The 16,597-nt window shown below is 38.7% G+C and overlaps 1 protein-coding gene across 2 annotated transcripts in view; it reads right to left on the reverse strand.

The window, feature by feature from the left end:
* The window catches only part of LOC124615730 (DNA-directed RNA polymerase I subunit RPA1), a 306,200-nt gene that overhangs the window by 138,021 nt on the left and 151,582 nt on the right, over positions 1–16,597 (reverse strand). For both annotated transcript variants that reach the window (XM_047143804.1, XM_047143812.1), the window contains 3 exons: positions 8,311–8,469; positions 3,804–3,976; positions 3,440–3,725 (listed from right to left, as the gene is read on the reverse strand). In XM_047143804.1, coding sequence (XP_046999760.1) covers positions 3,440–3,725; positions 3,804–3,976; positions 8,311–8,469 — 618 coding nt within the window. The remainder of the gene's footprint in view (positions 1–3,439; positions 3,726–3,803; positions 3,977–8,310; positions 8,470–16,597) is intronic.

Raw genomic sequence — 16,597 nt, forward strand, 5'->3', positions numbered from 1 at the left:
TAAAAGATTTAATGAAAGATGGTTGTCACACACATAAGTAGAGGAGTTCAGGAACCTTACAGTAATAATGTTTCATGTACTTTTGTGGATTATTAGCCTGAAACATTTTACATAAATGAAACACTAGCAAAGTTTTAGACCATACTGAGTAGAATCTAGTCTAAGAGAATTCACATTATGTTCTTACACCTGTAGTTAAATTATCACTCCAAGTCCGAAGTCTGTAGTTCTTGACCAGCCAGCAGACATATAACAACTATATGTCGGACTGTGTAAGAGTCTGTGTCCAGTAAAGTTACCACTAACAACTCTGCTGGATCACATTAAAGCTCACAACCTGACATCAATGGGGTAACATTAACATGTTACTAAAGTATGTACCCAGAATTTATACTGTTAACATCTCTGTCTATTTATTTATTTAACTTTATCTGATTAGGGCCATCACGGACTCTCCTACATCAGACCAGGCTTTCACACATACACTACTTTTTTACAGTATAGTTGCCAAGCAAATAAATAACAGTATTAAAATGATATGAGAGTCAATGTGAATAAATGATACTGACTGTGAACTAATACAATTAAGGCTGGAAGTAGTTGTACTACTCCAATTGCTGCCCCTAATAGTAGTAGTAGTAGTAGTAGTAGTAGCAGTAATAATAATAGCAATAATGATACTGGCAGTTATAAAAAGAATTTATAGATGGACAAAACAGATGTTTTCTCATATAGTCAGCTCAGGGGAAAGGAAATTTAAAGAAACTGCATCAGCTAAGAATACTGGGAAATAAGGAAAATCTGGTTGGAAATAAGGAGTACAAGGGTAATATGTGCGTACAGGGAGAATGGTAATCCTTACTGTTGCTTTAGTAGATATGTCTTCACTACCTCCTGAAGCTAGAGATTTTACTCAATTCTCTAATGTAATTCAGGAGGTTACTCCAGTGTTGGTTTCATGCTACTCAGAAAGACTTTGAGAAGCTGGCTGAATGATGGAGAGGGACAGAAAGGATTTTGCTCTGTTGTTCAGACAACAGGGTCACGGTCGAGAAAAGGATGAGGGACATTGTTCATTGCTTAGACATTACAGAAGACAGGGGTTATGGAAATCTCTGCACTTGTCTGCTTGCAGCTAGGATAGCAGTGCATATGATGGTGAAAAATGAGCAGTGTGTCGAACACCACAGATATAAGAAACACAAGTATTCAAAACCAGTTCCTGAGAAAGGTCTTGCAGGATAATTTCACTGTAATCAATACTTGGAGCTACAAGTGTTTGTGCAAGTTCCCTTTTCAGGTCAAGAGAGAATAGCTTTTTATGTCTTTGTAGGACATGGAGGGATGTTGATGCCTTCTTGCAACAATGCTGTTATGTGCAATTTAGATTTTCATCTGTTATTGCTTCTACACTCTCTGTTGAGGGAGACAAACTGATATCTGTCCCATTAACATTAAAGAAGGTACAGATTCCTGGTATTTTGTGCTAGTGAGCACCAAATGACCAAAACTACTGCTTGAGTTTTGGATTGGTTGAGCTTTAATTCTATATCCTGTGCCCATTTTGAGAGTGGATGACACATCATTTATGTCAAGATCTCTCTGTCTGACTGCAATGTTTGATTAATATCAGTATGCTGGTTTATGTGAAAGGCAGAATATTGCTGGTATGATGCTCACAATTTTGTGTTGGTTAAGGTGAAATTCTGCAACTTGCTACAATTAGTAAGTGAAATAAATATATCTCTAAAGAACATAGAACTGCGTATTATCTTGGTATCTTAAAAACTCAAATACCAATAATGTACAAATGTTAATCACATGATGGTGTTGCAAACTTCTCTTGACAATACTTCGATCTGTTCTGTGGACACTGATACAATCTTTTCTGCCATCACATAGTCCGCCACTGTGAACTTTAACCAGATCAGTGACTTGCTTAATAATCAAGTGAATCTCCTACCTTACAGGATTACAAAGGAGCAGGTACACTTCCATTTATCTGTATATTCAGTCAACTGTCAAATTGGGGGATAAACTTTCTATAAAACTCATTTCATGTCCATTTTTACCCTACATTAGTTCTCAGTATATTACTTCAGTTCAACAATATATGAAACTTCTCAAGATTCTTCAAAACCAAATGCAATAAAACAACAGGTAAGGGGAACACTGCAGCTTCAACTTCATTTTTAATTCTGGATAAAGAAAGAAATCAAACAGAGCTAAGTTGGATCAATACGGGGATGAGGAAGAATTACCACATTCTTTTTTACCAAAAACTGCTGCATGATGAAAGCTGTATGTGGTCTTGCATTGCCATGATGTAGGATCCAGTCATTCCTGTGCCACTTCTCTGGCTTTTTCCATCTCAAATCCTTCCTCAGCCACTTTAGATCAATAGATGTCATAGATGGTTTACATAAGATCTTTCATAATAATATTCCAAACAGCACTGCCATTTTTGGTGTAATACCGGTAAATGGTCCTCCTGGATGATGATGATTATGATGATGATGATGACGATCATCATCATCATCATCATCATCATCATCATCATCGTATGTTCAGCCATTTTAACATGTTTAACCTAGTCATATGTCTGCATCTGGTGTCAGTGCCAAACGCTTGAATTAAAATTCTGAACATTTCTGCGGTTGTTTTACCGAGTTTAAAACAGAACTTGATACAGCAATCCTGTTCTCTTAGGTTGGTCATTGCAAAATCACCAACACAAGCAAACATCAGAATGGAAAACAGCCCACCAACAAACATATCCACTTAGGTCCAAGCTGCTAGGCATACTGATATGCACAAAACATGTATTATGCTGCCTCTAGTGGTGTTTGGTTATACTACCGTTTGTAAGTACAGTTCACCCAAGTTTGGAGAACATTTGGGCTGCACCTCGAATGTCAACCTAGGAAAGGGAAACAAATATTGGGGTATACCTACATAATGGAGCATATCCTAAAAGGGAGGACACATTCTTTATTTTTAAACTGACTGTACCTAAAGGAGTATACTAATACGTAAAACAAGGACTACACAATGCATACATAACATTCCGAGCAGTCCATCAGGCATGGTGACAAATCCGAATTTCTGTTTTTGCGGGCATCTCTTTAGTAGCTGTGCTATTTAAATATTTATCACCAAATTGAACAAAGACATTCTGCCTATTTTTCAACTTTTCACACTTCGAATAAAAATCATGCACTGATCAGCAGAGCTACAGTTCGTTCGAGAATGTTATACGGGTAAGTAGCAACTAACAGCATAACTGGAATAGTTTGACAAGAACAACAATGTTACCAGCAAGGACACAAACTGCAGAGACTTTAAAAACATAAGTGAATGACCTTTGGAAAGACTGTAGCATTGATCACTGCTATTCAACAAAATAAATGCCAAGACATAGGACAAATGTAATTTTTACCTCTCTACCAGCCATGCAATGGAAGAAAAATTCCTGCGGTTGTATGCCTGTCATGAATCGGCCGTCTATGAAACCTCCAGCACGTGGGCTCATATCAAATGGCAGGAAACTCGGAAGTGCCTTTCCTGACACCATTAATGGCGGACGCTTTCCTTCCAATTCTATCTGTCCCAGAAGACATGAAATTTGCATAGTATTTACTGTGGATCCTTTGGCACCCGACTGCACCATTAACTGCAAGTTATTCATGGGAAACTTCTGAAGCAAACCTGATGGAAGACATGCCCTGGAAATAAACATCAGTATCAAATACGTTTTATAAAGGTGTACATAAGCACACACTCATCCAGTAATACAAATATACCCGTTGATGTTGTTTGTGAAGTTATCCAACTGACGTTTATAAGCTCTGTCAATAAGTGTTCTCCATTTAGCATTTCGATCTCCATAAACTTTAAGAAGCTTTTCTTTCACCTCTTCTTTGTCTGGCTCTTCATCAGTAATGTTAAGTGCTGCTGCTACAGCTTTTAAACCAACCTGCAATTGAGATTAATTTGAAACAAAGAAATCCAGTAATAGAAATAGCAGGAGTATGATACAAACTGATTTAAAAGTTTCACACGTATAAATTATTTAATCCATTATGACCCATTTGATTTAACAGCAACTACAACTGATTCATCAATTCGTTACTTTCAAGTCTGTTAAACTGCACCCTACTGACAACAGAGGACCACTCCCTGTTGGATCCCCCATTTTAATCTGGGCCAGATGCCTCCTGTACAGTCCGCCGAGTCTGGAACATACAGATCTGCACAGTAGTGAAGCAAATCTAAACATATGTGCATCTTGCCATATGCTGCTTAAGGGGACACAGTCGCGAACAGGCTCAAATTTTAGTCTTAATCTATGCTCCAATTATTTGGCTACAAAATGCCGTTTGTTTCATACAAATCTGATTATTGGATTCAGAGTTATTAATTTGTTCGTGAAGCATGGTAACTAGCGCCACGTCCATTTTTGCTGTGTCTTGCGCAGTAGTCAGCATTGACTATAGTACAACAATCATTTATGTTCCACGGATATAAATACTGTTTATTTGGGTTGCAAGAGAGAATTGTTATTCTGATGTTTGCCAGCCTGTCTGCATTGTCGACTATCGTTTGTCAGTTTCTTCATCCTAGTTGTTTACGTTTTGGTGATACAAATGTAATGATTTTGTGAAACGTTATAACACAATGGGTAGAATAAGGAATTTTGGATATAAGCCTAAGTTTCGTGGAAATAAATATGTAAAAATAAACTGCGAAACTGCTAGTTTTGAACAGAGGGCAGATAATATTATTGAAAGTGAAGTCAGTGCGAGTGTCAGTGCTTCAAGCAAGAAGCTTCTAGGTGCTGCCGGTTTTCCAAGTGCCTCTCAAATGCGTGACAATGCAATATGTGGTGTGAACAGTGTTTCTGTTGTTACTGACACAAACATTCTGATCTCCATGAGGTTATTACGTGAACTTATCGAAAAAAACACAAATTGTAAAAACTGTGGTGGAAACGTTACTTTGCACGAAGATGTGGTGAAAACCAAGGGAATTGTTTGTAATTTAGTTTTGACATGTTTGGAATGTAGCTGTACTGCCAATACAATGTCATCCCACGTAACAAGAAGCAGATTGTATGAAAACAATATAAGATTAGTGTATGCACTTAGATCTATTGGAAAACGGCAAAGTGCAGGTGCTGTTCTTTGTGCAGTGATGAACATTCCTCCACCTCCAAGAAAGTTTGATGTTTACAACAACACTATTGGTGCAGTTGTAGCTGAGGTAAGTGAATCTACAATGTTGAAAGCAGCCAAAGAAGCAGTTCAGTTGAATGATACAAAATCTGACCCAAGGCAAATTTCTGCTGGTTTTGATGGGAGTTGGCAGAAACATGGGCATACATCCCTGAATGGCATTGTGTCAGCAACTTCTTTTGATACTGGGAAGGTTCTGGATATTGAAATTATTACTAAGTTCTGTGACATCTGTAGCAAAAATCCCACTATACAACATGTGTGCAAAAAGGACTATGATGGTTTAAGTGGAGGCATGGAAGTGTCTGGTATTGCTAACATTTTCAAAAGGTCTGTGCAGTCAAGAGGTATCCTCTATATAGACTATCTTGGGGACGGGGACAGTAAGGCTTATCAGAAAGTGGTAGAAGATAAACCTTATGGGCCTAGAGTCAAAATTAATAAACTGGAATGTATAGGACATGTACAGAAAAGAATGGGATCACGACTTCTAAAGATATGTAAGGAAAAAAAGTTAGGTGGTAAAGGGGGCCTGACAAAGGCTGAAATAGACAGGATCCAGACTTATTATGGTATGGTCATTAGAAATAACTGCAACAATGTAGAAGCAATGAGGAGAGCCATCTGGGCTATATTCTTTCATAAAATTTCAACAGATGAGGAACCACAGCATAACCTTTGCCCACGGGGACTTGACAGCTGGTGCAAATTCAACAACCCAGCTACATCTTCCAGCTATAAGCACAAACATTCAATTCCAGAAAAAATCCTGCTAGCTGTGAAACCCATTTTCAGAGACCTTAGCCAACAAGAGCTCTTGAAAAAGTGTCTCCATGGAAAAACTCAAAATCCAAATGAAAGTTTGAATTCTGTCATTTGGACAAGGCTACCAAAAACTGTTTTCGTTAGAAAAGAAACACTAAAATTTGGTGTTCATGATGCAGTGATGTGCTTCAATGCTGGTGTGTCAAAGAAGACTGATGTATTAAGACTCTTGGGAACAAAGGATGGTATCAATACTGAAAGGGGACTGAAAACGATTGACATGGACCGTATCCGTTAAGCTGATATTTCTGCAGGAAATGCTACCAAGGAGGCCAGGATAGCCAGAAGATCAAAGAAACGAAGAAAAGAAGATAAAGAGCCACAGTATAGCCCTGGAATGTTTTAAAAGTATGTCTGTATGACGTATGACATTGTACATTACTTTCTTGCATGTAAAACTTAAATACCATTTTTCTCAAAACTACATTTTTTGACCTTCTGGTACACTTTTCTCAAAAACTATGACTGCTACAGACATCAGACTTACAGTATCTCTTGTTAATACAATGATGATTAATTAGACAAAAAAAAAAATAGACCAGTAGTGATAAAAAGAACAGATTTACAAGCTCCAAGGTGTTTAGAAAAGTTTTAATTGTTTGTCTTATAGAACAACAAAAAATGATTACTCATGAAATATGTAAAATACATTAACCAGTTTTTATGTGATTTGAGAATGATGTTTCAGCTGTACACTGTAAACATTTCAGGTCTTTATCTCCATTAGTTACTTCAGAAAGTGTACCTGACTTTTGCTCGTTTTAGCATTGATTCCTTATGGGAGTTCCCTCGCGACTGTGTCCCCTTAAAGCAGAAGCTCTTCCAATTGAGCCTCCCCAATACAAATGTGGTTCTATTCATACACTGGTGTTATACCCACATCGACATCAGACAACTGACAACAACTGCCGAATAAACATCTCTCCATCCAGTATAGTATTTAGTCACAAACATCAGTGTTGTTCCTGCATGTTTTTAATGTCGTTTACTCACCTCCCAGTATGCTATCATATCACCCTTTCTTACCTCTTCAAATAGGGCAAAGAGCTTCCTTGCTTCATCTACAATCCAACTGCTTGGCTATATGTCCTGCCCAGCTCCACCTCATTTTGGTATAATTATATCTTCCACCTCACTTTGTTTTTTGAACCATTTGTTATTCTGTCCCTCCCAGTAATTCCAAATATGCATCTCTCCAATGTCCACTTTTTGATGCTTGGTGTTTGAATGGGTTTCTCATTAAATGCAGTCTACAAACCATGTAGATGTTACATGTATTTCTGAATAACATTTCATGTGGAAACAGGAATGGAGAATGCAGATGGATACAACCTGCTATTCCTCCAGGTAGAGAAAGGAGGAGGAGGTGGTGCAGTTTTAGACTAACCTTGAACAACTAGTAGACAGTTCATTTGACTTGGAATACTCTTGACACTTTGGAACTTGGATTGATATTTCATTTGATCATATGGCTGCATACACCTACCTATTTACAAGCATTTACTGCAGAACAGGGCTTTGCATTTATAAGTCTATCATGGGATATACAGACAGAAATTCTACATCTGTCCGAAAACCCCAACTTTACTACTTTACTTTTCAATTCTACAACTCAATTGGGTGATTCTCTTCCACACATCTAATTTGTTATGATCACTAGTCGCTTTATTTCTGATACTGAATAAATAGCATATTTTAATTCAATTTCAAATTAACCCTCATTCAATAAACCTCTCCACATATTTTTGAAAGCAATTATTAAATTTTGTAAACTGTGTCTGAGAAATTATATATGATATTTGGCAAATATAGCTGGAATTTGTGTCAGAGTGTACTATCTGCCCCTCCGACATACAATACAAGCTAGGTTTATTCAGACAGAGTCACAGATTTGTCCAATCCCTTGTACAGGTTGATAAAGGAATTCTATCTCACTGATTCCCTTTAGTTTAACTTACCAAGCAGGGGAAGCTTACATGCTGAAGTTAAAACATGAGCTTAGTGTAAACTACAGATTTTTCTACAGAAATAAAGATAAAATGACTTTTTATTCAAAAATATTCCCATCTGAATTGCTCAGCCACATGTAAATAAACAAAATTCAGTATGCTTTTTAGTTCACATCTGTAGAATATTTAGATATTCCCTTTAATCTCATTAACTTGTTATTTATATTTTTAATGAGACTCTGAATCAATCACATTCCATTGATTTATAGGCAGAATTACAATCAATTTTTTTTATGTGGTACCTTTCTGCATTCTTGTATGATGGCCGTCCTTTGCCTGTCTGCATCCTCTACAACTAAGATGTCTTCAATGCCTAGTGTGAAGCCTTCCCTTTGCATAAATGATGTAAACAGTTTGGTAAAGGAGCTAAGTAGCTTACTTGCACATACACCGCCATACAACTGAAATGAACACAAAACTGCAATTAAAAATATTGTTTTGTATACATATAGGAGGAGTTATACTTAACTGATCAATACTGAGGACGCAACTATAAACATCATATTTCCAAGCAACCAGTCAAAACATATTGTGCACAATGACTGGACTTGTTTTGTTCTGGAGTAAGTGGACAATAACATAGTACTGTTTTTCGTCATCAGCTACATCACCTCCTAAGGAGTTATATACCAAGAGTAAAAAAGATTCAAAACAGAAAGCTTCTCTTTCTGTGCTGTAATTCAATATGGTGAAATGAATAAATAGCAATACAGAAGGATAAAACATTGTCTCAATCATTATCATATTATATTTTCATGTGATTTATTTAGTAACAAAAAATTCTTTAACACTGAACATAGAAAAACTTTTATACATATTTTTCACTCAATACTGTCCTAGGAGAATAGCTGAGTGTAATACTGTCTTATACTACGATCAACTCTTAGCAATGAGTTTGACATGACTCTCGACAAAACTAGCAAAGTTTTTATTTCACCTTGATATTTCAATATACGATACATTTTGAAACATCTAGGAAATATTCAGTAAAAAGTAAAGATATAAATCACACTTTAAACAAACTGCAAACATTACACAAAGTGAGTCGCAAAACTGTTGACCAGGCAAGAGCATAATTTTCAATTAAGAACATAAAGATTTAAGAAATTCAAGCCCTTGAATTTTCTCATGGTGAGAAGTCAGAAGAAATGATTTGTACAACTAGCTAAAAACTTTCTACATCCCAGATCTCATTAATATTTCTTTATTTACAGGAACTGGTTTCGACAGGCTTTGCTGTCATCTTCAGGGCATCAAAAATCTTTGTTATAAAATGTGTTTACTTTGAATTGGAACCCCACGCCAAGTTGTCAAGTTGGTTGCTAAAGTGTAGCACATTACACAATGGTCTGTCATAAACAAAACATTTAAAATCAAACACTTACCTCGTGCACGTGGCCATGTTCATATATGTTGTACTCACAGGTGATTGTTACGTCATAAAAATCACAGTACAAAATCAAATGCACAGTAGCGTTTTCCCTCATAGACTGAAATACGCTATTGTTATACCTTTGCATAAAAAAGGGGTAGGTCTGATGTCTCCCTTCTAACAGCTTTAACCAAAATTTTTGAGAAAGTAATGTATTCAAGAGTAGCTTCACATATCTGTAAAAATGAAGTACTAACAAAATGTTAGTTTGGTTTCCAGAAAGGTTTTTCAACAGAAAATGACATATATGCTTTCACCAATCAAATTTTGAATGATCTGAATAAACGAACACCACCCATTGGGATTTTTTTGTGATCTCTCAAGGGGCTTTTAATTGTGTAAATCATGAAATTCTGCTAGACAAGCTCAAGTGGGACAGTACACAAATGGTTTAATTCGTAACTAACTGGAAGAGTGCAGAAAGTTGAAATAAGCAGTTCTCATAATATGCAAAGATCAGCACATTCCTGAAACTGGGGAACTATCAAGAATGGGGTTCCACAAGGGTCGGTTTTGGGTCCTTTATTGTTCTTAATACATATTAATGACTTGCCATTCTATATTCATGAAGAGGCAAAGTTAGTTCTCTTTGCTGATGATACAAGTATAGTAATCACACCTGACAAACAAGAACTAACTGATGAAATTGTCAATAATGTCTTTCAGAAAATTACTAAGTGGTTCCTTGTAAACGGACTCTCACTGAATTTTGATAAGACACAGTACATACAGTTCCGTACAGTAAATGGTATGACGTCATTAATAAATATAGACCTTAATCAGAAGCATATAGCTGAGGTAGAATATTCCAAATTTTTAGGTGTGTCCATTGATGAGAGATTAAATTGGAAGAAACACATTGATGATCTGCTGAAACGTGTGAGTTCAGCTACTTACGCAATAAAGGTCATTGCAAATTTTGGTGATAAACATCTTAGTAAATTAGCTTACTATGCCTATTTTCACTCATTGCTTGCATATGGCATCATATTTTGGGGTAATTCACCACTGAGGACTAAAGTATTTACTGCACAAAAGCATGTAATCAGAATAATAGCTGGAGTCTACACAAGATCATCCTGCAGACATTTATTTAAGGATCTAGGGATATTTACAGTAGCTTCTCAGTATATATACTCTCTTATGAAATTTGTTATTACAACCAAACCCAATTCAAAAGTAATAGCAGTGCGCATAACTACAATACTAGGAGAAAGGATGATCTTCACTATTCAAGATTAAATCTAACTTTGGCACAGAAAGGGGTGAATTATACTGCCACTAAAGTCTTTGGTCACTTACCAAATAGTATCAAAAGTCTGATAGATAACCAACAAGTATTTCAGAAGGAATTAAAAGAATTTCTGAATGACAACTCCTTCTACTCCATAGAGGAATTTTTAGATATAAATTAAGAAAAAAAAAGAAAAAACCAAACAGAAAATTATTAAAAAAAAGAAAAAAACAAAAAATTATTAAAAGTTGTTATATTAACTTAATTATGTTGTTAAATTAACTTAATTATGTCATGTATCGGAAAATTTGACTCGTTCCACATCATTACGAAATATCGTATTCATGATCCATGGAACTAGTATTAATCTAATCTAATCTAATCTTTATGTTAGCTGGACGTGTTCTAATCAATGAACATGTGCCTTAGATGGCTTATAAGTTATAACAGTTGTACTCTGACCAGCTAATGTAAACAGATGTGCTACTGTGCATTTTATATTTTATTGTGTACTGTGATCTGTATGATGTAACAATCACCTGTGAGCACTACATATACAAGGTGCTTTTTGATTTTAAATATTTTATTTGTAACAAACCTTTGTATAGTGTGCTACAGTTTAGTCACTAACCTGACAACTACGTGTGATGTTCCAGTTCAAAATGAATACATTTTATACCAAAATTTTTTGAAGACCCGAAGATGACAGCAAAGTCTGTCAAAACCGGTTGTTGTAAGTAAAGAAATATCTGTAAGATCTTGGCTTTAGAAAGTTTTTATCAAATTCAAACCCACATTATGTAATTTATTGGTAACATAATTACTTAAGACAGCTACTAATAATACATACAATTATCAAATATAAGACCAAAAAGTTGTTGGTAAAATTCCTGGGAACAAGAACTACAAAAATATTATTTTGAAAATACTAGTTCTCATTTTTCACGCTGCGCATCTGCATTTTCACATTTACATACATTCTGTGGAAAGAAACTTTTACCACATGCATTCAAATATTATTTATAATGTCTTGCATGTCCTCCATCATGACAGCTATTGAACGATCAGTATTTTTACACATCAAAACAAAAGAATCATCAATTGCAGCACCATATGATAGGAAAAATGGCCAAAAGATTTCTTTCCTATATTTTCAACAAATCAAATAATTGTTACATTCGACGCAGAGCTACAGATTTCTATCACTGCAAAGCCCCAAGCACACCATTATGCCACTGGGTTTTTCCTCGCTCTAACTCTATCCAGATGGTTGTGAGGCTCAACATAAAATCACAGTCTGTTGGGGAACAACACATGCCTCCATTTGGTATGTGTCATTCATGATTTTCTTTCATCCAGTATCTCCAATGCTGCAGCAATATATTCCATGGGCCTAGATGTTCTGGAGATACCAACTGCAGACAATACTGCTCAGCATCATTAACCCAATTGTTTGCAAGGTTTAATGCGCAGGAGTTTCACTGTGACACAATTTTCAACAGGCTATGAACAACGTATCTTTCTGCTGTAGTTCCATGCAGATAAACATGCACTGCATGACCTTGTATCCTTGCAACACCGCTCATTCTTTGTAAATGAGTCCACAGACATGAATGTATACTTTGAAATGTCCAACTGATCTGATGGTATTTTGTAATGGCTCACAATTAATCAGATTCCCACATATTTCGTTATGAGACATAGGCCCCTATGACTAAATGTATTCATACAATAATGTTATGAGAAGGACAGATTGCTACTCACCGTAAAGATGACACATGGAGTTGCAAACAGTCACAACAAAAAGCCTGTTACACATTGAGCTTTCAGCCAAAGCCTTCCTCAGAAAAGAAAGGAAAAAAACACACACACAGTCACACAAGCAAGGACACCTCATGCACTCATGACCTTTATCTCTGGCCAGAATGCAACTGTGCCAGGTGGGAGCAGCAACCTGCAGTGGTGGCTGGAAGGGGAAAGGATAGCACGGTAGAGGTGGGGGAAGATAAGTGAGTACCACCTGGCTGAGCATACAAGGACTATGTAGAAAGTGGCAAGACAAGACTGCTACGAGCAGCCTCAAGAGCCTGCGGAGGAGGGAACAGGAACAGTGAGTGGGAAAGGAGAGAAGAAAAAAAGACTGGCAGGTGTGTCGGCAGGAAGCGGCGCACAATGAGGGTAATAGAAGGGGGCGGAAACTATTGGTTGGAGGCTGTGAGGACAGTAGCTTACTGAAGACTGGGGCAGGGATGGTTTTGCAAGTGGAGAATGTGTTGTAAGGATATCCCCTACTTGCACAGCTCAGAACAGCTGATGGTGGAAGAGAAAATCCGACAGTCTGGGTTGTGAAGCAGCCACTGAAATCAAGCATGTTATGTTCAAGTGTATGTTGTGCCGTAGGATGATCCAGTTTACTCTTGGGTACATGGTAGTCATAACAATACAAAAAGCTATGCAATGATTGTAGCAGAGATGGTAATAACATGGCTGCTTTCACAGGAGACCTGGCCTCTGATGAATTAGGATAAGCCTGTGATAGGACTGAATAGGAAGTGCTGGGTGGGTGGATTGGGCAGGTCTTGCACCTGGGTCTTCCTAAGGGATATGATACCTGTGGCAAGGGTTTGTGTTGGAAAGTGACATAGGGATGGACTAGGATCTTGTGAAGGTCAGGTGGGCAATGGCACATCACTTTAGGAGGGGTGGGATGGCTCTTGAGCAGAATGTCCCTCACTTCAGGGCATGATAATAGGTGATCAAAGCCCTGGTGAAGGATATGGTTCAGTTGTTCCAGTCTGGGGTGGTATTGCTCACAAAGGGGGCACTCCTTTGTAGCTAGTTCTTCAAGGTGGTGGCAGGATTGCCGGATGCATGGGGATATGGCATGGAAAATCTATTTGTGGACTAGATCTGGGGATAGTGCCTGTCTGTGATGGCCTTTGTCATAACGTCACATAATGGTCAAGGGAGTTATTGTAACAGCAGATGGTCCATCCCTGAGGGGCCAGACTTATGGAAGGGATATCTGGTTTGGATGGGATGGTACCTCTCGAAATGCAGGTACTGTTGACGGCTGGTGTGCTTAATGGTTGGTTTGCTGGTTTAACAATTAACAGGACCAAAGCAAGAGGTCATTCATCAGTCCCTCCTACCTAGAACAGGCAAGTCAGCAAAAGCACACTTGAAAGAAGGGCCAAGTGCACAAAACCTCAAGGTCTACTAGATGCCCTCAAAGACAGAAAGTGCAATTAGCCCCCACCACTTATTGGAGGCATCCCATCCAATAACACGCACAAATGATTAGAAATGTGGACAGGGTGAGGTAAACACAGGAAGAACACCAACAAAACACAATGTGAATGTGCAAGAAGGGGGAAGAAGAACGAAAGATCACGTGGGGCAAGGCAGACCCCCAAGCCCAGACAGCCATTCCTGGTTGGGGCAGAGGAGGTAACACGGCACCCTGACAACTTCTCAATGAGCCAATAAGGGAGAGGTGGCCTCTTACACAAAGTTATAAAAAAGGATGATGGGCTCCTTGCAAGAGGCCACCATGGAGGACCTACACAGATTCGTGGTCTACTTTGTCGCCTGCAGTTTGTTCGTCAAAGTGAGTATGTCATTCTGTATCATAAATCCTTAGAACTTGACAGCATAATATCAATCAAATGTCCAGACCTCAAGAGACGGCTTGCCAGTAGCCAATGTGGAGAGTCAGCCAGCAAGGTGATTCCCCGGAATCCCAACGTGACCCGGGGTCCAGACAAAAGCCATCAAGTGGCCAGATCCCAGCATGACCCAGGACCATATAAATACTACCAAGTGGCCACACAATTTTAGGGCAAAAAGGACATCCCGGGTAGTCAGATCCAAGTGATGATGAGGGCAACACTGGTTAAGAGCTTGTGAACTCTCCAAGGAGTTACTATAGATGAGAGAGTGCTCACCAGTGCAGGAACGGAAATGCCCAATGGCACGAGAGACGGCTACCAACTTTTCAGTGGAAACACTGCAGCCATCTGGCGAGGAGTGGCGTTCATTACATCACACATGAATGTAAGCAAAGCCAGTGCAACTGGCAACCATAGTGCCTCAATATAGACTGCTTTTGAATCCAGAAACACGTCAAGAATGAAGAAGAATTGGTGGCGGAGGGCTTGAGGCAGAGCCAAGTCTTTTGGAGCCTGTGATAGGTCAGGACAGAGCTGTGGACAGGAGATAAGCAATGAGGGTGTACAAGAGCACGCCTGGAGAACAGGTGGAAGAGGGGAAGCTGGAGTTCTGAGAAATGGGACTGGACGTGGATGACAATCATAGCCCCAGACCTGAGCCATCGTTGTGGGAAGTGGACCACCAGAGATGAAAAGAGGGGAGAGTAGTTTGGGTGCTTTGGGGAACAGTGGATATATAACACATAAGTGATGAATTGTTGATGGCACAGAACCCATAATGGTGGAAACATAGCCTCTACAAGGAGGTTAATCATGTGGCTAGTCCAAAAAGCACCAGTTGCCAGTTGTACCCCACAATGGTGTATCAGGTCCATCATACGTAACATCGAAGGTAATGCTGAATGACTTCTTCAACCCAGACAGGACTGGACCAGTGCTTTGCAGAGCCAGAAAAGAATAGAGCAGCCCATTCCCCAGTTCGTATTGCTGAGACATCGTAGAGCACCGAGGTGCAACCAATATGTCTGCTTTAGCTGATGAATATGGGGAAGGCATGTCAACTGGGATCAAAGACCAGTACCAAAAAATTCTGCAAGTCCACCACAGTGAGGGAGAGGCCATCAAGGTACAGATCCAGATGGGGACGGTTATAAAGGAGCAAGCATATGACGTTGGTTATCCACCAGTAAGTGTTGAAGTATTTGGTTATGCACCCACTCTGGTGCACGAGCCACGTTGAGGTAGAGATGGTAGGTTTAATGTGGATGAACATGTAGATGGAGCTTTCAAGAGAAGAGGAGGTCAACACCTAGAAAGGTGGCTGGGTTGAGGAAGCAGAAGGGAGAGAAAGTGCTGAGGTTGTAAAGGAATGATGGTAGGGTGTCTTGGTCCTGAGTTCGTATCATGAAGATATCATCAATAAATCTGAACTAGACAAGAATTTGGAGTTTTGGGAGGCAAAGAAGGTCTTCTCTAGATAAGCCATAAATAGATTGGCATAGGAGTGTGCCATGCGGGTGTCCATGGCTGTGGTGTGGATTTATTTGAGTACTTTTCCGTCAAAAGTGAAATAGTTGTGTGTTAGGATATGTTATTTAGTAGTACAAGGAATTAGGTAGTGGGTTTGGAGTCCAAAGGACATTGGAAAACGAAGTTTTCAATTGCAGCAAGACTATGGGTATAAGGGAAGTTGGTGTCTAGGTAAGTGGTGTCAACAGTGACTAGCAGGGAACTAGGAGTTATAGGGAGGTGGGAATGGTGGACAGCCAGTGAATAAAGTGGTTGGTATCTTTGACATGAAAGGCTAGATTTCAGACAATTGGTTGGTACATAGCTGGAGAATGATGGTGAAGCTAAATTGAACGTAAAGAACACCTGGTATGCAATTATAGATCAGGTAGGACAGGGGGGGGGGGGGGGGGGATCATTGTTGGATAGTAATATCAATTGGTACAGGCAGGGTTCAGTGTTGGGGTTAGGTTGGCTTTGGTTGGTAAGTCTGATGACAAAAAAAGTGTTTGTATTACAGGGATCAAAAGAGGGAAAGTAGGTGTTTAACAAGTCCAATATGGTTAAATTTGGGTGCAGGGCTGATGGTGACACCTTTGGATAAAACTGAAACTTCTGTGGGGCTGAGGATTTTGGTGGAAAGGTTAACAATAGTGATCTGGGATTGTTTCAGCTCTGAACTT

The sequence above is a fragment of the Schistocerca americana genome, chromosome 1 (assembly GCF_021461395.2).
Source record: "Schistocerca americana isolate TAMUIC-IGC-003095 chromosome 1, iqSchAmer2.1, whole genome shotgun sequence".
Classification (NCBI taxonomy): domain Eukaryota; kingdom Metazoa; phylum Arthropoda; class Insecta; order Orthoptera; family Acrididae; genus Schistocerca; species Schistocerca americana.